Source organism: Bombina bombina, chromosome 5, assembly GCF_027579735.1.
Source record: "Bombina bombina isolate aBomBom1 chromosome 5, aBomBom1.pri, whole genome shotgun sequence".
Classification (NCBI taxonomy): domain Eukaryota; kingdom Metazoa; phylum Chordata; class Amphibia; order Anura; family Bombinatoridae; genus Bombina; species Bombina bombina.
The window spans coordinates 677,528,883-677,549,492 of NC_069503.1; the positions used below are offsets into that span (position 1 = coordinate 677,528,883).

At 39.0% G+C, this 20,610-nt stretch overlaps 1 protein-coding gene across 4 annotated transcripts in view; it reads left to right on the forward strand.

Moving 5' to 3' along the window:
• Window positions 1-20,610, forward strand: part of ZCCHC2 (zinc finger CCHC-type containing 2) — a 228,741-nt gene that overhangs the window by 188,588 nt on the left and 19,543 nt on the right. For all 4 annotated transcript variants that reach the window (XM_053714634.1, XM_053714637.1, XM_053714636.1 and 1 more), the window contains exons 6-7: window positions 1,404-1,492; window positions 4,560-4,643. In XM_053714634.1, the coding sequence (XP_053570609.1) occupies window positions 1,404-1,492; window positions 4,560-4,643 (173 nt within the window). The remainder of the gene's footprint in view (window positions 1-1,403; window positions 1,493-4,559; window positions 4,644-20,610) is intronic.

Consider the following 20,610-nt stretch of genomic DNA (forward strand, 5'->3'; position numbering starts at 1 on the left):
ACTTTCTCTTGCGGTGTATCCAGTCCACGGCCCGCCCTGGCATTTAAGTCAGGTAAAAATTTTTGTTTAAACTACAGTCACCACTGCACCCTATGGTTTCTCCTTTTTCTTTCTAACTTTTGGTCGAATGACTGGGGGGTGGAGCTGGAGGGGGAGCTGTATGGACAGCTCTGCTGTGTGCTCTCTTTGCCGCTTCCTGTGGGGAAGGAGAGTGTCCCACAAGTAAAGGATGAATCCGTGGACTGGATACACCGCAAGAGAAAGTAATTTATCAGGTAAGCATAAATTCTGTTTTTTTTACCCATTCCCTAGTTTTGCATAACCAACAGTTACATTAATACACATTTTACCTCTGATTATCTTGTATCTAAGCCGCTGCAAACTGCCCCTTTATTTCAGTTCTTTTGACAGAATTGCATTTTAGCCAATCAGTGCCGACTCCTAGGTAACTCCACGTGTGAGAGCACAGTGTTATCTATATGACACTCATGAGCTAACACCCTCTAGTGGTGAAAAACTGTCAAAAAGGCATTCAGATAAGAGGCGACCTTCACGGTAAAACAAATTAGCATATGAACCTCCTAGCTTTAGCTTTCAACTAAGAACAAAGCAAAATTGGTGATAAAAGTAAAAGTTGTTTAAAATGACATGCCCAATCTGAATTATGAAAGTTTTTTTTTTTTTGGACTAGACTGTCCCTTTAATTACACAGAAAGATCTTGATCTCTTTGTGAACTAAATATAAATGTGGAAATTGCTTTGATAAAGTGGAAACCTCATTTTTAATATAAGATTTAGTACTATAGTATATAAACTGAATATATCTAATAACATATTAAAAAGTTTATTCATTTGCATTGGTAATGTATTGCTACATGAAGCAGGGAATTAAAGAATTTGTCAAAATGACACACTGTGTCTTTAAAGGGACAGTCAACACTGGAGATAACAGTATCCGATATTTAAAAATAAAAAACGAAGATCCGCCTGCACCGTACCCCTTTTTGCCCGATTTTTAAAAGCTCTGATAGTGAGGAATTGGTTGAATATGGTTTGCTTTTCAGGCTGTCATGCAATAGAGAGATTTCTGAGGTAAATTATATATAACATTCTACAACTGTGAATCATATTTAAAGATAAGTTATATATAATATGTGCAAAGGAATCTGTTTGGGTGAACTTGTATATGAACTTTACTGTTCCTTTTAAGCTCACAATAATATTGCATCACTTGTACTTTTTAATGTATCTATTCTTAGCTCAATAATATAATAAGTACATTATTAAATAGTAAATATCTTGGATATTTACTTGAATAGCTGCATTGATCCTACATTTAGAAATTAATGTGAAAACTAGTGCTGTTTGTCTCAGTTTTTAAAATGTTTTTCTCCCATATGTAGGCAGATATTTTCGTCCCAGGCTTTTCTGCAAAATCAGCGGGTACAGACATTCTTCCAGGCAAAGCCAGGGGAATCTAGCCACCCTCATAGTAAGCAAACTTATGTATTTATCTGTTTGTTGTGAGTTGTAAGAATGTCATTTTAACTTTTTTGTTGTTTTTGTTTTTTTGGCAACAGACCAAATCTGACTAAATATGCAAAAAATAAGGTTGTATAAATCAGTGTTCTAAATTTAACCCATTAAGGACTTTTTTTTTTTTCTTAAACTAGTTTCCATGCCTAAATGACAGGCAATTTTGTTATTGTTGCTCTGTATTGGTTTCAACATAACTCTCCACTCACTTGTTAAGTGCACCTATATATGTTAAATAATAATTTGTTCCAGGCACTACAATGAAGGGGAGTACAAATTTTGTTCTATAGTCACATGGTACAAAAATACAAAACAGTACACCAATTAGTACATTTGAATAGAACATTATAGTTAATTCCCATTCTAACAACCTTCTCTTGAGAAACTCAATAGGCCACTTTTGGACAAATAGGAGAGGAAATAATGAAATTGTGACAGTAAGATGAGAGGGAAAAATTAGTTGGTGTGAAGAGTCCAATTGGGGGCCCTAATATTTGTGGGTGTCTAGATAAAAGTGGAAGTATATACGTTAGAAACTGACTCTTACAGTTACTGTCATTAAGCCACATGTCAAACATAAGTTAAGTGCCATTAAACCCGGGGGTTTAATATATGAATAAAAAAAACCTTCATAGGACACACTTGTAAAAATAAAACAACCTTTGTGAGTTTAGGCACTAAGGGTGAAACACTAGAAAGCACTAGTTACTACAAGGGGAATAGCAGGTAAAACATATTAATCTCTAAAAGTTATCATACCTGAAGTTGTCATTGATAGAGATAATCGCGAGTATATCATTCCCTAAAATAACTATGCTTTATGGACACTTAAAGGGACACTCAAGTCAAAATTAAACTTCATGATTCAGATACAGCATGCAATTTTAAACAACTTTCCAATTTACTTCCATTAACAAAATGTGCACAGTCTTTTTATATCTACAGTTTTTAAATCACCAACTCCTACTGAGCATGTGCAAGAATTCACAGCATATACGTATATGCATTTGTGATTGGCTGCTGGCTGTCACATGATACAGGGGAAGTGGAAATAGACATAACTTTGCAATTTATTTAACAAAAATCTACTACTCATTTCAAGTTCAGACTAAGTGCTAATGCATTGTCTCCTTATCATGCATTTGTTGATTATGCAAATCTAATGTATTGACTGGTCCTTTAACATAAACAGGTACATAGCATTCCTAGGAGATGCTAAAGGTATAAATGGTAACTCAATAATAAGGGATGATCTCTGCTAAATTACTTCAAACGTCTTCCACCATAATTAACGCCAAAGTAGTAATACGTTAACAATCAGTGAGGGTAAGCTATTAGATCTGCAAGCATAGCTAAATTTGTTTATATATTTGAGACTTCTGTTATATGAAGCAGAATATGAACTTTTACAGTTGTTAAGCACCAACTTCAGAATCAAATTTCCCTCTGAAGAGATTTCCCCTGTGACGGGTCGCAATAAATGGTCCCAATGCGCATATATAGATATAGATATAGATATATATAGATATATAGATATATAGATATATAGATATATAGATATATAGATATATAGATATATAGATATATAGATATATAGATATATAGATATATAGATATATAGATATATAGATATATAGATATAGATATATAGATATATATAGATATAGGATGTGTGTGTATGTATATATATATATATATATATGTATATATATATATATATATATATATGTATATATATATATGTATATATATATATATATATATGTATATATATGTATATATATGTATAAATGTGGTGTGTGTGTGTATATATATATATATATATATATACACACGTACGTACGTACATAGCTGGATATTTGATAGTTTTTCGAAAATTTCTGCTGAGTTACATTGGAATATTTTGAACATAGTAATATAGGTTTTAAATTAAAAAACATTTTTATTCTTGCTATATTCCTGTCAAACAGGCTTGTTTAAGGAGACATAAGTGTGGTATCTGAATCTGAAGATAATTTGAAGAAAAAAAGTTTTCCCATTTTCGTTTTTGTCTACAGTGCTAAATGTGAATGTGTCTCATTGTGACAGTGTCTGTAAATTACATAATCTACCTGTGCTGGAAGCGCCAGTGAAATCATATTACAGAAGTGCTTCTAATGCTTTATGGAATCCACTGCTAAATATTTTAAATAAATTGAAGCCAAAGGACAATTGTGCACTTAGTCCACAAGATGTTTAAAGTTTTAAATAATATAGGGGAACAATATTTTTATATACCTTGAGCTTGTATGAGAAATTTGTGTCCATACAATTTGAGTGGGGAACATATCTCGGCATATTATGGAGACATAATTTTAGAGGAAAATGCTCTAATTAGTTGTCGCACATTTTTTTTAATTCTAAAACTTTAAAATGTTATCACCTAGTTTTCAAAATTCTCATCGTCCAAATCTGGTGTATTAAAAAAAAAAAAAATCTTTATTCATTTAATTGAAATTAAAGGGACATGAAACTCTAACATTTTCTTTCATGATTCCAGAGTATTTCTTTAATAATTCTCTTGGTAATCTCTGAAGGAACAGCAATGCACTAATGGGAGTTAGCTGAACACATCAGGTGAATCAATTACAAGGCATATATATGCAGCTTCCTATCAACAGCTAGCTCCCAGTAGTACACTGCTGCACCTGAGCCTACCTAGGTATGCTTTTCAACAAAGGATACCAAATTTGATAATAGAAGTAAATTAGAAAGTTGTTATATCTGAAACATGAAAAAAATAGTGATGCTTTAAGGTTCCATGAGATAACTTCTCTCACTTATAAGATCCAGTATAAGTCCCTATGATGATTGTATTGAACATAAGTTGTTAAATTAAAAAAAAAATTCATTAGTCACTTTGAATTGTTATGCATTTTAGCACTTTTTAAGTTCAGCTTTTCCTATGTATTTTCCGCGTTTGTGTAACTAACCTTATTGAGTTGTAAATGCCAGTGTTTTATAAATAATAATTTCATCTGCAGGTAATTTACCAGCTGGGCCAAATGTGTGTAAAACACCAGAGCTTTTCAAGGAAGACAGCTCTGAGGCATCCAGTCAGGAAGAAGGTAAAGATATTAGGCTATCTGCTTGTTCTTGTTAGTTATTCATTCAATTTAGCATATTTTAGCTATTTAAGGTTATCTTGCTAAGTGAAAATGATCCTTGTTTCTTTGTTTTTATTTCTGAAGCAATAATATTATTTAATTTATTTTAAGTTTGGGTTTCATTTTTATGTTTTTATTATTACTTTGCCTATGAAATCAGATTTCTTTCCTTAGGCATAGAGTCCATGACGTCATTCCAATTACTAGTGGGATATTCAACTCCTGGCCAGCAGGAAGAGGCAAAGAGCACCCCAGCAAAGCTGTTAAGTGTAACTTCCCTAACCCATAATCCCCAGTCATTCTCTTTGCCTCTGTCAATGGAGGATGTGCGAAGTTGGTGTCTGAAAATATTTAATCCTTGTATGGATATTTTTCCCTGCAAGCAAGGATTGGGGTCTAGCTGTGTCCACGTCAATCTCTTGAGATTTTAGCAGTTAGAAGGCGGTGAGGCTGTCTTTGCTTTACTTCTAACAGATTTGCTACCCTTTTGTAGAAAGCCAGGGTTGGTTACTCTGCTCTTTCTTTTACTACAGGTCCGTGACAGGGAGCACAATGCCTGTCACACCTATGTAGCTGCTTGCTGCCCAGCAGCCAGATCCACAGGTAAGTGACTCTTCTATCTAGGTTAGGAAGGACAGCACTTCAGAGGTTAACCCTCTAGTGGATCGCTTTATGGGACATAGTTACCCTATTGTTTTAGGGGTACAGTGTTGGGGCTGCCTTTATTGGGGGTCAATAGATCCTAAAGAAATCATTAGTCACTTTATTGATATGAGGACAAAAACGAAAATTATGCTTACCTGATAAATTTATTTTTCTTGACACGGTGAGTCCACAGATCATCCTCAATTACTGTAGGTAATATCACTCGTGGCCAGCAGGAGGAGGCAAAGAGCGCTGCAGCAAAGCTGTTAAATATCACACCCCTACCAACAATCCCCCAGTCATTCGACCAAAGGGAAAGGAGAGAAAGGAAGTAACGCAAGGTGCAGAGGTGCCTGAGGTTTATATAAAAATTAACTCTCTGAATACAAGGCGGGCCGTAGACTCACTGTGTCAAGAAATTAATAAATTGATCAGGTAAGCATACATTTTGTTTTCTTTCTAATGACACAGCGAGTCCACGGATCATCATCAATTACTGTTGGGAACCAATACCCAAGCCAGAGGACACTGATGATAAGGGAGGGACAAGACGGGTAATCTAAACTGAAGGCATCACTGCTTGAAGAACCTTTCTCCCAAAAGAAGCCTCGGCCGAGGCAAAAGTATCGAATTTGGAAAAAGTGTGCAAAGATGACCAAGTTGCAGTCTTGCAAATCTGTTCCACAGAAGCTTAATTTCTTTTGGCCTTTGTGGAATGAGCTGTGATTTTTCTCAGAAGGTTGCTGTCCAGCAGTCTCATATGCAAAGCGCATAACGTTCTTCAGCCAAAGGGAAAATGAAGTAGCCGTAGCTTTCTGACCCTTGCGTTCCCCATAAAAACAAACAATCAATACAGAAGACTGACGAAAGTCCTTAGTTGCCTGCAAATAAAATTTTAGCGCTCACACAGCATCCAGATTATGCAACAAGCGTTCTTTGTGAGAAGCAGGATTAGGACACAAAGAAGGTACAACGATCTCCTGATTAATATTCTTGACCGAAACAACCTTGGGCAGGAAACCAAACTTAGTATGCAGAAACCACCTTATCAGAGTGAAATATAAGATAAGGGGAATCGCACTGTAAATCAGAGAGTTCAGAAACTCTCCGATCAGAGTAAATAGCAACAAGAAACAAAACTATCCAAGATAACATCTTAATATCTAAAGAATGCATAGGCTCAAACGGAGCCTGTTGTAACACTTTAAGAACAAGGTTAAGACTCCATGGAGGAGTAACAGGTTTAAACACAGGCCGGATTCTAACTAGAGCCTGACAGAAGGATTGGACATCTGGTACATCCGCCAGACGTTTGTGCAACAATATAGATAAGGCAGAAAATTGACCCTTCAAAGTACTAGCAGATGACCCCCTTCTCCATACCATCCTGGAGAAACGACAAAATTCTGGCTGCAACAACTAATTGGTAAGTTTGATCATAAATATAGTTGTCAACAAATCTCATTATCAATTAGGTGGTCAGCGATTAGTTGGTCAGTTGCACAGTACCAGCTGCTTTAATCTGATGATCTACTGCAACTAAGATTGTGCAAAAAAAATATAATTTTTTTTTTTTTTTATCGTTTTCTATCCGATTAATCGGACAATAATCATCCGATTAATCGGATAGAAAAAAAATAAATAAATAAAAATGTTTGCACAATACCATGTGCAGGAGTTCATCGGATTGAAGCAGCTGGTGCTGTGCAATTAACCAACTAATCGCTGACCACTAATAATGACCACTGATAATGAGATTCTTTGACAACTATTTTTATGATCAATCTTACCAATTAGTTGTTACAGCCCTACTCTACTCCAAGGGTATCCTTTGGATTCACACCAATACAAGTATTTACGCCAGGTCTTATGGTAAATTCTGCAAGTCACAGGATTACGAGCCTGAATCAAGATCTCAATGACCGACTCTGAAAATCCACGCTTAGATAAAACTAAGCGTTTAACCTCCAAGCAGTCTGCTTCAGAGAAATGAGATTTGGATGAAGGGACACTGAAGTAGAAGGTCCTTTCTCAGAGGAAGTCTCCAAGGTGGAAAGTATGACATTTCCACTAGGTCTGCATAACAAATCCTGCGAGGCCACACCGGGGCTATGAGAATTAGACGCCCTCTCCTGCTTGATTCGAGCAATGACTCTTGGAAGTAGAGCGAACTGAGGAAACAGGTTTGCTAGACTGAAGTTCTAAGGAACTGCCAGAGAATCGATCAAAAATGCCTGCGGATCTCTTGACCTCGAGCCATATATCAAGAGTTTGGCATTCTGACGAGAAGCCATGAGATCCAACTCCGGCTGCCCCCACTTGAGGGTCAAGCTGGAAAACCCATCCGGATGAAGTTCCCACTCCCTGGGATGAAAAGTCTGTCTGCTCAGAAAATCCGCTTCCCAATTGTCCACTCCTGGGATGTGGATTGCAGAAAGACAGCAGTTGGTCTCCACCCACTGAATAATTCAGGCCACCTCTGTCATGGCCAAGGAACTCGGAGTCGTCGTCCCCCCCCCCCCCGGTGGTTGACGTAGGCCACCGAGGTTATGTTGTCCGACTGGAATCTGATAAACTGGGCTAAGGCTAACTGAAAATGAAAATTGCTCTCAGCCCCAAGATGTTTATGGGCAGGACTGACTCCTGGGTCCATAAGCCCTGAGCCTTCAACGAGCCCCATACTACTCCCCAACCTAGAAGGCTGGCATCCGTGGTCACAATCATCCAGGAGGGTCTGCGGAAGCAAGTACCCTGGGAGAGATGATCCTGAGAAAGCCACCACGGAAGAGACTATTGATGCCTGATCTAGATCTACACGCAGAGACAGGTCCATATAGTCCCCGTTCCATTGTCTGAGCATGCATAACTGCAGAGGTCTGAGATGGAACCGAGCAAACGGAATGATGTCCATGGAAGCCACCATCTCAGAAACTTGCGATGGTCCCTGTGAATGGGAACATGAAGGTATGCATCTTTTAGGTCTATGGTTGTCCTGAACTGACCCTCTTGTACCAACCAAGGGAGGAATGGAGCGTATAGTCTCCATCTCGAAGGATGGCACTCCTTCTGAGAAACTTGTTTAAACATTTTAGATCTAGGATTGCTCAAAAAGTTCCCTCCTTTTTGGGAACTACGAACAGATTAGAGTAAAATCCCACACCCCTTTCCTGAAAGGGAACTGGAACTATTACTCCCAGGGCGGCAAGTTCCTTAACACAATGTAAGAACGCCTCTTTTTATCTGGTCTACAGATAATCTGGAGAGGAGAAACATGCCTCTGGGAGGAAAAGATTTGAAGTCTATTTTGTATCCCTGGGAGACTATGTCCACCACCCAGGGATCCAGTACATCTCTTATCCAAGCCTGGGGAAAAAGAGAGTCTGCCCCCTACAAGATCCGCTCCCGGATCGGGGGCCAACCCTTCATGCTGACTTGGAATCAGTTGAAGGCTTTTTAAATTGCTTTCCTTTTATTCCATAACTGGTTGGGCTTCCAGGAAGGCTTGGTTTAATCTTGCTTGGAGAAAGGGGAGGAAGACTTTCTTTTAAAGTTACGAAAGGATCGAAAATTATTCGTCTTTTCCGCTTATTCTTTTTATCTTGAGGAAGACAAGAATCCTTCCCTCCAGTAATATCTGAAATAATTTCTTTCAAACCGGGTCCAAACAAGGTCTTGCCCTTATAATGTATAGCCATTAGCTTAGATTTAGATGACACACCCGCAGACTAGGACTTCATCCACAAGGCTCCCAGTTTAATAACCTGTAATGAAACATCTGTAATGAAGGAATTGGCTAACTGAAGAGCCTTAATCCTGTCCTTGATCTCCTCAAGAGGAATATCAGTTTGAAGAGATTCAGACAATGCATCAAACCTGTAAGACACAGCACTGGTAACAGTGGCGATACACACCGCAGGCTGCCATTGTAAACCCTGGTGAACATACATCCTTTTTTTTTTTTTTTTTTTTTTAAACTCTCTAATTTTTTTATCAATTGGATCCTTAAAATAACAACTATCCTCTATGGGAATAGTAGTCCTCTCAGCTAAAGTAGAGATTGATCCCTCTACCTTTGGAACCGTCTGCCTTAACGCCTTAGTATAGTCAAATATAGGAAACCTTTTCTTAAAAATAGGAGGAGAAAAAGGAATACCAGGTCTTTCCCATTCTCGAGCAATAATCTCCGTAGCACGATCAGGAACCGGAAAAACCTCCACCGGGTAGGAAACATCAAAGTACTTTACTTTAATTTACTAGATTTTTTTAGGGTTGACTACAATAGTTGTCGTAGTCATCCAAAGTAACTAAAACCTCCTTAAGTAATAAGCGAAGGTGTTCTAGTTTAAATCTGAAGGATACCACTTTAGAATCAGAAGGAGGAATTACACTGTTAGAGTCTGAGATTTCCCCCTCAGACGCTACCGACATGTCGTCGTCCTCAAAACTATGGGAAGAGACAGTCTGGGTAGCCAGAACTTGATCAGAAACCTTAGTTTCTTTAAATTTCCTTTTACGTTTTCCCTGTAACATGGGAAAAGCTGACAAGGCTTCAGATACCGCAAGGGATACCTGGGAAGCAATGTCTTGGAGAGAAAATCCTACCGAATTGCCAGAGGAAACACAGGGCATAGTATGTGGAGACTGAAAAGATGGGACTCTTGAGGAGAAAGCTGTGGCATATCTGCTACAGGAGACACCTGAACAGCATTTGCCTGGGATAATGGTGGCTCATGGTCAAATATTTTAGCTCTATAACTTAAAGTTTTCTCAATGCATGAGGGACAAAAAGGAACTGGCGGTTTCACCTGAGCATCAAAACATAACTGACAAGCAATTACTTTGCCTGGGATACTGGATTGAAAGGCCTCTTGATCCATAATGTGTAATAAATAAGAAAAAAAGAGTAAAAAATTTTCTTTATTTGAAAATAAGTGTACTGTGTCTTTAAATGTAAATAACGAAATAAACCAAATAACCTCAGGCTACCTATACACCTCAGTAACTTTACTGAGGTGCCTACCTGTCCTGTAGCTCACGGAGTGACTTCCCACACAGAAGAGACAATCCGGACTTAAAATAACAGCAGCGTAGTGAAAATAAGTTGGAGAAGCAGACTACATCGTCACAGCTGCACAGCTCACTTCAGTCACACTGAAAGCGTGTCAAAACAGCATCAACAAGGAAGTTACCCTTTTTTAAACACAGAGCGGTCCTAGCGGTTACAGAGCCTTAACTGCTGAAAAAACGGCTAACAGTAAAAAGTTTTTGCAAAGTAAAATGATCACTGAGCCACCATGAACCCCACTCCTCACAGTCTCAATGCCCACACTGCCTTAATAAAAAAAAGCATACATGAAGGTTTAATGAAGTCCCCATAAATGTAATACAGCTCTTAGCTGTAATAAGTGCCAGTTTTCTTATTGCAAAGAAATTAAAATGGCACTTACCTGAAAGTGCTGTCCGGCAGCAGGACAGCTCACCTGGTTTGAGAGGGAGTAGCACCTCACATGGACCTGTGAAAAAAGAAAGAAGGCCGAGTAAACCTACTCAGGCTTTCTGGATAGGGCAGCAAAATCTTGAGAAAACGCAGTGAGGATTGTACCCCACAAGTTCTCAAGTGCTCAAAAGCCACCACTGCCCGACTGAAGAAACTGATGTGGACTAAGGCTAGACCCCAGAAAAGATCAGAGTAAGCTTACTCTGCTTTAAAAATAATAAAATCTTGATTGAAGAAAAGTTTTTATCAGACACCTAAACTTAACCTCCTCCTTGCACTACAGGCAAAGAGAGTGACTGGGGGATTGTGGGTAGGGGAGTGATATTTAACAGCTTTGCTGTGGTGCTTTTTCCCTCCTCCTGCTGGCCAGGAGTGATATTCCCACCGTGTCATTAGAAAGAAAAGAGACTTAAGGGGGTCAGTGTTCCCTAGTTCTTGGCGGTCTATATAGCAGGGGTGTTTTTTTCTGTTCCCTTACTCTTTGAACGTACCTGGAAGGCGATTAAAACTTGTGCTGGATTTTTACCAGCTTAAACTGCTGAGAGGGCTGACGGCTATTTAAACTCAATACAGCCGTTTTTATTTTATGAGGCGCAGTTAATTTTCCCGGCAACTCATGTGACTTCTGCACTACCGGTTTTACAGAGCGGATCTTCCTGAGCACTGAGTGTCTGAGGTTAGATGAGGAGAGGTGTCCGCTTAGTTATCGCAGATCGGAGTGACTTCAGTTAAGAATAGTTTAGTTGGAAGTTCATAGCTTCTTTGGGGGGGGTCTCTCCGGTCCGGTAGGAGCTTCAGATAACTTGCCTGAAGTTAATTTTCTTAGATGTTTTCCTACCTTGTTAAGCTTATTTCTCATTAAAGTATATAAAAAATTCTATTTTTTATTTTGGTTCATCTTTCTTGTTATTACTAGTGGGGCCTGTTCTTTTGAGCTATGGACTCAGAACATGATCAGCCTATCTCGCTGGATAAATGTATGCTATGTTTAGAGAACGAGATTGCCCTACCAATGCAGTTTTATTCCTCATGTTCAGCAAAAAAAAAATTTAAGAAAATATTCTCCCTTCTGAGCCAAGTGTCTCTCAGGATAATGCTGTGCATGACATGCCTTAGTTGTTTCTCATACTGTGCTTTCTGTGTCTTCCTAACCACCTGGGGGTGTTTATTTACCTGGAGATTTTGCTGCTCAGTTATTGTACCAGTCCCTCTAAAGGAACAAGGTCTAGTATTCTATTCAAATCTATTTGTGGTTCCCAAGAAGGAGGGAACTTTTTCAGTCCATCCTAGATTTAGTGTCTCAACAAATTTCTCAGTGTTCCTTCCTTCAAGATGGAAACTATTTGTTCCATTGGTCCAAGAAGGTCAGTTCAAGACAACCATAGACCTGAAGGACGCATACTTACATGTTCCCATTCACAGGGATCATCACCAGTTTCTAAGGTTTGCTTTTCTGGACAAGCATTTCCAGTTTATTGCCCTTCCATTTGGTCTTGCCACGGCTCCCAGAATATTCACAAAGGTCCTGGGAGCACTATTGGCAGTGATCAGATTCCAGGGAATTTCAGTGGTGCCTTATCTAGACTACATCCTGGTTCAGGCGTTATCTTTTCAACTAGGAAAAATCTCATACAGAGATGCTTTTATACGTTCCACGGGTGTAAAGTGAATCTGGAAAAGAGTTCTCTAGTTCCAACTACAAGAGTGTGTTTCCTAGGGACAATCATAGATTCCCTATCCATGAAGATTTTCCTGACCAAAGTCAGAAAATCCAAACTTCTGGCTGTTTGCCTTTCTCTCCAGTCTGCCAATCATCAAACAGTGACTCAATGCATGGAGGTGATTGGTCTAATGGTGGCTTCTATGGACATCATTCCTTTTGATTGGTTCCATCTACTACCGCTGCAGCTTCGCAGAGGATAAATCTGGACCCCCTAACAAGAGAATCCCTCTCGTGGTAGATTTCACAAGATCATCTTTCTTAAGGCACTTGCTTCCTGAGACTTTCCTGGGTGATTGTGACTACTGACGCCAGCCTGTCAGGCTGGGGAGCTGTTTGCGGTTCTCTGAAGGTTCACGGTCTGTGGTCTCAGGAAGAGTTTTCTCTTACCATAAACATCTTGGAATTGAGATCAATCTTCAATGCCTTGACAGCCTGGCCTCAATTATCTTTAGTCTGGTTTATCAGATTCCATTCAGACAACATCACCTCAGTGGCTTACATCAACCACCAGGGAGGAACTCTGGTTCCTTGGCCATGAAGGGGGTGACTCGCATTCTGCAGTGGACGGAAGCTCACAATTGTCTATCTGCTATCCACATTTCAGGAGTGGACAATTGCGAGGCAGATGTCCTGAGCAGACAGACTTTTTTTCATCCCAGGGAGTGGGCTCTCCATCCGAAAGTGTTCTCTCAGATAACCCTCAGGTGGGGGGTTCTGGAGTTGGAACTGATGGTGTCCCGCCAAAACACCAAGGTTCCAAAGTACAGGTCAAGGTACAGAGATCCTCAGACCAGTCTGATAGATGCCCTAGTGGTTCCTTGGAATTTCGCGCTAGCATACCTGTTTCCTCTGTTTGCTCTCCTTCCACTAGTCATTGCTTGTATCAAACAGGAGAGAGCATCTGTAATTCTAATAGCTCCTGCATGGCCTCACAGGATTGGTTTTGTGGATCTTGTAAGGATGTCATCTCTACCTCCTTGGAGAGTACCCCTGAGGAAGGACCTTCTAATTGAGAGTTCTTTCCTCCATCCAAACCTGGATTATCTGAAGCTGACTGCTTGGAGGTTGAATGCCTAGTTCTGTCTAGACGTGGATTTTCTGAAGCGGTCATTGATATTATGCTTCAGGCTTTCAAGCCTGTTATTCACAAGATTTACCATAAGGTTTCTTCTGGAGCCGGGTGAGGATTACCCGTATTTTATCTTTTCTTCAGGATGTCCTGGAGAAAGGTTTGTCAGTCAGTACTGTGAAAGGTCAGTTTTCTGCATTATCTATCCTTTTGCACAAACGTCTGGCAGACTTACCAGATGTTCAAGCTTTTGTACAGGCCCTGGTCAGAATCAGGCCTGTGTTTAAACCTGTTGTTCCTCCTTGGAGCCTTAATCTAGTTCTTAAAGTTTTGCAGGAGGCTCCGTTTGAGCCGATGCATATTGTTGATATAAAACTGTTATCTTGGAAGGTTTTGTTTTTCCTTGCTATTTCATCCGCTTGCAGAGTTTCTGAACTTTCAGCTCTGCAGTGTGATTCTCCGTACCTTATCTTTTATGCAGATAAGGTGGTTCTTCGTGCTAAATTGGGTTTCCTCTCTAAGGTGGTGTCGGATCGTAACATTAATCATGAAATTGTTGTTCCTTGCTACTAAAGATTTTCGGCAATCTTCTGTCTGGTTTGTTGTTTTCTCTGGAAAACGTAAGTGTCAGAAGGCCACTTCTACTTCTTTCTCTCTGGTTGAGAATTTTGATTCGTTTTGCTTATGAGATTGCTGGACAGCAGCCTCCTGAGAGAACTATGGCTCATTCCACTAGGACTGTCTCCTCTTCTTGGGATTTCAAAAATGAAGCTTCTGTGGAACAGATTTGCAAGGCGGCTACATGGTCCTCTCTGCATACTTTTTCCAAATTCTACACATTTTGATACATTTGCCTCGGCTGAGGCTTCTTTTTGGAGAATGGTTCTTCAAGCGGTGGTGCCTTCTGTTTAGGTCCTCCTGCCTTGTTCTCCCTCCCTGTTCATTCTGTGTCCTCTAGCTTGGGTATTGGTTCCCACTAGTAATTGGAATGGCTTCGTGGACTCTCAATGCCATAAGAAAGAAAACAAAATTTATGCTTACCTGATAAATTTCTTTATGGTCATGGATAGTCCACGACCCTGGCCTCTTTTTAATATAACTACATTTTTTTTTTTTTTAGAAAACCTCAGGCACCTTTACACCCTTGATCTAAAAGAAAGCAAATGGATAAGGGCGCCTCCTAGTGCAGATAAACCAAACAAATGTAGCCCCAGAATAAGTCCGGCATGTGCCCAGGGTACTCACATTCAGATAAGCACTAACAAGTGCCAAACACACAGCTCACTATATAAGGCTGTTGAAATTATCAGGATTAGCACTCGGCTAAAAAACTCCAATAAAAATGCTGCTTCCAAAATGTGTAGTAAAAGTTGTATTTATATAAAAAAATGATGTGAACAAATATAAAAACAATACTGCAATCAAGTTGCACCACAATGCAACGCGTTTCTCTGCGACTTCTGCTCCGTTTCTTCAGGCATATAGTGCTATGCAGCAAACAGAGTCTTATTTAAATGGTCAAACACCAATCCGATACAAGTGTAACAAAATGGGCACAGGTGTACAATTAAGGCCGTAACAAATGTGATGCATAGTTTCACAATTTGACAGAGTTAACAAATAACAAGCATATGTGTACATATAAATTGTCAAAAAATTATATAGGGTTACAGTTTCTATTAGGCTTCATATCATTTAATGAGTATATTGAACCTTCAATCTTTGATCTCAATTATATAGAGCGCTGTGGCGCCATATATTATAATAAAGCAAACTGTGAGGCCAGTGAAAACCTAATTCAATGCATAGAATAATATATCGATGCTAACAAATCTAGAAGCCAGCAATTCTACAGACAATTGCAATTTGTTTGTATAAAACGAATCCGTAAGATTATAGAACAGATGCATAATACCTTTGCTGACAAACAAGGAAAAGTTAAAGCAACAAGGGTGGATTACGGTGAATTATTAGCCACGCCGTCCTCTATGACCAACTAAAATTCAACGTCCCCTTTGACGTATATGGGCTTTTCAATTAAGCTAGTACAATATAGCGCTACTCTTCGCTCAATAACGCCCTCCTCCATGCCATACTCTAATACACCGCCCCCTATGTTGACGTATATGGGTTTTAAAAATAAACTTGTACAGTATAGCGTTATTCTTCGCTCAAACTATATAATAGATATGAATTTTTAAATAATGCAGTGATCAGTGTCAAACTCTTGTATATTAAATACAAATGGTAAATTAATCAATTAAAATAAACGATAACCCAATTCATTATAAAGGTTTGTCTAAAGTGACCAATAGAAACACATTTAACAAAGTGTGCATAGAATTATTACATTTGTCATATATCTATAAAAGATTACAATTAATTCATAAAAATGCTTAATGGTGAAAAAATAAAGAAATGGATATATTAATAATGTTGGTAAACAGAAATACAATATTAATAGATTATAAAGCAAAGAAATTATGTTGCTCATTAAATTGAACTAACAACAACCCAAAACATAATGTTATAAATTATACTTAAAACCACCTATGGGCTAGCAGGTATTTTATTAACAAAAATTGACTAGTATCCTATATAGATAAGTAATTCAAAAGACTCCAGTGTCTAACTTTTTTTTAGACCATCTGGATAAAGAGACCCAAATTGCTATATCCAATATGTCTTGCGTTGGCGTAATCTGGACATTCTATTAATAAACTTATTTGGCAATATCACGTCCAGAGGTGTAATTGTCATTTTGATGATCCTAAGGTGCTCAGACCATCTACAACACACTTTTCTGCAGGTGTGACTTATATATTGTAGGCCACAAATGCAAGTAATACAATAGATCACATATGTGGAATCACAAGTAATTCTTTGTAGGAGATCAAAAATTTCTCCAGTACTATAGGATTTAATGTTCGTAGCCCCATCTGTGATATATTCACACATATGGCATCTACTGTGTTTACATTGATAAGAGCTTCTTTTTTGGTTTGTTCTTTCTATTTCTTATAGATGATACCTGTATGGCCTTCTTATTTGTGTGTTTGCACATCACCACCTTACTGGGGGCTAATTTCTCCTTTAGTGTAGGAGCTCTCCTAAAAGTGCAAGTTGGATATTGTTCTAAAATCTGTTTGAAAATTGGATCCCTCAATAAAATATTCCAGTGTTTGGATACTATCTTTAATTTTTTTGTGGTTAAAATTGTACCTGGTAATAAATTATGTCTTCATTGGAGAAGCATCCAGTGTCTTAGTTCTATTCACAAAAAGATTATCCCTGTTAAGTTCCCTAGCTCTCGTAAAACCTGCTTCTATAATAGAATTTGGGTAGTTTTTTTTTTCTCTAAACCTCTTTGAGAATATTACTCTGGATGTTAAAGGTGCCCAATTCTGTACAGCTACGGCAAATACGCATTAACTGGCTATAAGGAATATTCCGTTTCCAACTAGAATGATTACTATAGAAATCTATAAAGTTGTTACTGTCAACAGACTTAAAAAAAAAAGTACATGATTGAACCATTCCATTAGGGTCCCATGATAAAGAAAGATCTTTATTTCTTCTTTCTCTTGTAAGGTGTATCCAGTCCACGGATCATCCATTACTTGTGGGATATTCTCATTCCCAACAGGAAGTTGCAAGAGGACACCCACAGCAGAGCTGTAATATAGCTCCTCCCCTAACTGTCATAGCCAGTCATTCTCTTGCAACTCTCAACAAGCTAGGATGTTGTAGGAGAGAGTGGTTAAATATAGTTAGTTTATTTTCTTCAATCAAAAGTTTATTTTTAAATAGTACCGGAGTTGTGCTATTTTATCTCAGGCAGTAAATAGAAGAAGAATCTGCCTGAGGTTTCTATGATCTTAGCAGGTTGTAACTAAGATCTATTGCTATTCTCACATATGTCTGAGGGGATTACACAGATGAGGTAACTTCAGCGAGAGAATGGCGTGCAGTTTATTCTGCTATCAGGTATGTGCAGTTATAATTTTTTCTAGAGATGGAAAACACTAGAAAATGCTGCTGATACTGGATTAATGTAAGTTAAGCCTGAATACAGTGATTTAATATCGACTGGTATCATGCTTACTCCCAGGGGTAATACCCTTATGATATTGCAATATAAACGTTTGCTGGCATGTTTAATCGTTTTTATATATGCATTGGTGATAAAACTTTATTGGGGCCTAGTTTTTTCCACATGGCTGGCTTAAATTTTGGCTAGAAAGTTTTACTGAGGCTTTCCACTGTTATAGTATAAAAGTTACAGTTGGTGCAGTTAAAATTACAAACTGTGACATCCAGCTTCCCTCAGGAGTCCCCTGTATGCTATAGGACATATCTAAAGGGCTCAAAGGCTTTCCAAAGTCGTTTATTGGGGAAGGTAGGACCACAGCTTGCTGTGGCAGTTGGTTGGGACTGTTAGACTTTTTTTTTTTTTTTTTTTTTTTATATTTCGTTTTTTGATCCGTTTTTTGAACTAAGGGGTTAATCATCCATTTGCAAGTGGATGCAATGCTCTGCTAGCCTATTACATACACTGTAAAAAATTAGTTTGATTTACTGCATTTTTTCACTGTTTTTCAAATTCTGACAAAATTTGTTTCTCTTAAAGGCACAGTACCGTTTTTTTATATTTGCTTGTTAACTTGATTTAAAGTGTTTTCCAAGCTTGCTAGTCTGTATAAACATGTCTGACATAGAAGAAACTCCTTGTTCATTATGTTTAAAAGCCATGGTGGAACCCCCTCTTAGAATGTGTACCAAATGTACTGATTTCATTTTATGCAATAAAGATCATATTCTGTTTTTAAAAAAATTATCACCAGAGGAATCTGACGAGGGGAAAGTTATGCCGACTCACTCTCCCCACGTGTCAGACCCTTTGACTCCCGCCCAAGGGACTAACGCTCAAATGGCGCCAAGTACATCTAGGGCGCCCATAGCGTTTACTTTACAAGACATGGCGGCAGTCATGGATAATACACTGTCAGCGGTATTAGCCAGACTACCTGAATTTAGAGGTAAGCGAGATAACTCTGGGGTTAGACGAAATGCAGAGCATACTGACGCTTTAAGAACCATGTCTGATAGTGCCTCACAATATGCAGAAGCTGAGGAAGGAGAGCTTCAGTCTGGGTGATGTTTCTGACTCGGGAAAGATGCAACCTGATTCTGACATTTCTACATTTAAATTTAAGCTTGAACACCTCCGCGTGTTACTTAGGGAGGTTTTAGCTGCTCTGAATGACTGTGATACCATTGCAGTGCCAGAGAAATTTTGTAGACTGGATAAATGTTTTGCAGTGCCGGTGTGTACTGATGTTTTTCCAATACCTAAAAGGTTTACAGAAATTATTAATAAGGAATGGGATAGACCAGGTGTGCCGTTCTCTTCCCCTCCAATTTTTAGAAAAATGTTTTCCAATAGACGCCACCACACGGGACTTATGGCAGACAGTCCCTAAGGTGGAGGGAGCAGTTTCTACTCTAGCAAAGCGTACTACTATCCCTGTCGAGGACAGTTGTGCTTTTTTTAGAGACAATGGATAAAAAATTAGGTTACCTTAAGAAAATATTTATTCAACAAGGTTTTATCCTACAGCCCATTGCATGCATTGCCCCTGTCACTGCTGCTGCGGCGTACTGGTTGGAGTCTCTGGAAGAGGCTTTTACAGGTAGAGACTCCATTGGATGACATACTTGGCAAACTTAGAGCACTTAAGCTAGCCAATTATTTTATTTCTGATGCCATTGTTCATTTGAATAAACTAACGGCTAAGAATTCTGGTTTTGCTATACAGGCGCGCAGAGCGCTATGGCTTAAATCATGGTCAGCTGACGTGACTTTAAAATCTAAGCTACTTAACATTCCCTTCAAGGGGCAGACCCTATTCAGGCCTGGTTTGAAGGAGATTATTGCTGATATCACAGGAGGAAAAGGTTGTGCCCTTCCTCAGGAAAGGTCCAAATCTAGGGCCAAACAGTTTAATTTTCGTGCCTTTCGAAACTTCAAGGCAGGTGCGGCATCAACTTCCTCTAATAATAAACAAGAGGGAACTTTTGCTCAATCCAAGACGGTCTGGAGACCAAACCAGACCTGGAAAAAAGGTACGCAGGTCAAAAAGCCTGCTGCTGCCTCTAAGACAGCATGAAGGAACGACCCCCTATCCGGTAACGGATCTAGTAGGGGGCAGACTTTCACTCTTCGCCCAGGCGTGGGCAAGAGATGTTCAGGATCCCTGGGCGTTGGAAATTATATCCCAGGGATATCTTCTGGACTTCAAAGCTTCCCCCCCAAAAGTGAGATTTCACCTTTCACAATTATCTGCAAACCAGATAAAGAGAGAGGCATTCTTACACTGTGTACGAGACCTCCTAGTTATGGGAGTGATCCATCCAGTTCCAAAGGAGGAACAGGAACAGGGTTTTTACTCAAATCTGTTTGTGGTTCCCAAAAAAGAGGGAACCTTCAGACCGATTTTGGATCTAAAGATCTTAAACAAATTCCTCAAAGTTCCGTCGTTCAAGATGGAAACTATTCGTACCATCCTACCACTGATCCAGGAGGGTCAATATATGACTACAGTGGATCTAAAGGATGCTTATCTTCACATTCCGATACACAAAGATCATCATCGGTTTCTCAGGTTTGCCTTTCAAGACAGGCATTACCAGTTGTAGCTCTTCCCTTTGGATTAGCTACAGCCCCAAGAATCTTTACAAAGGTTCTAGGGTCGCTTTTGGCAGTCCTAAGGCTGCGGGGCATAGCAGTAGCCCCTTATTTAGACGACATCCTGATAGAGGCGTCAAACTTCCAAATTGCCAAGTCTCATACGGACGTAGTACTGGCATTTCTGAGGTCGCATGGGTGGAAAGTGAACGAGGAAAAGTGTTTTCTATCCCAACTCGCAAGAGTTTCCTTTCTAGGAAAAATTTACCTTGACGGAGTCAGGTTATCAAAGCTTCTAAATTCCTG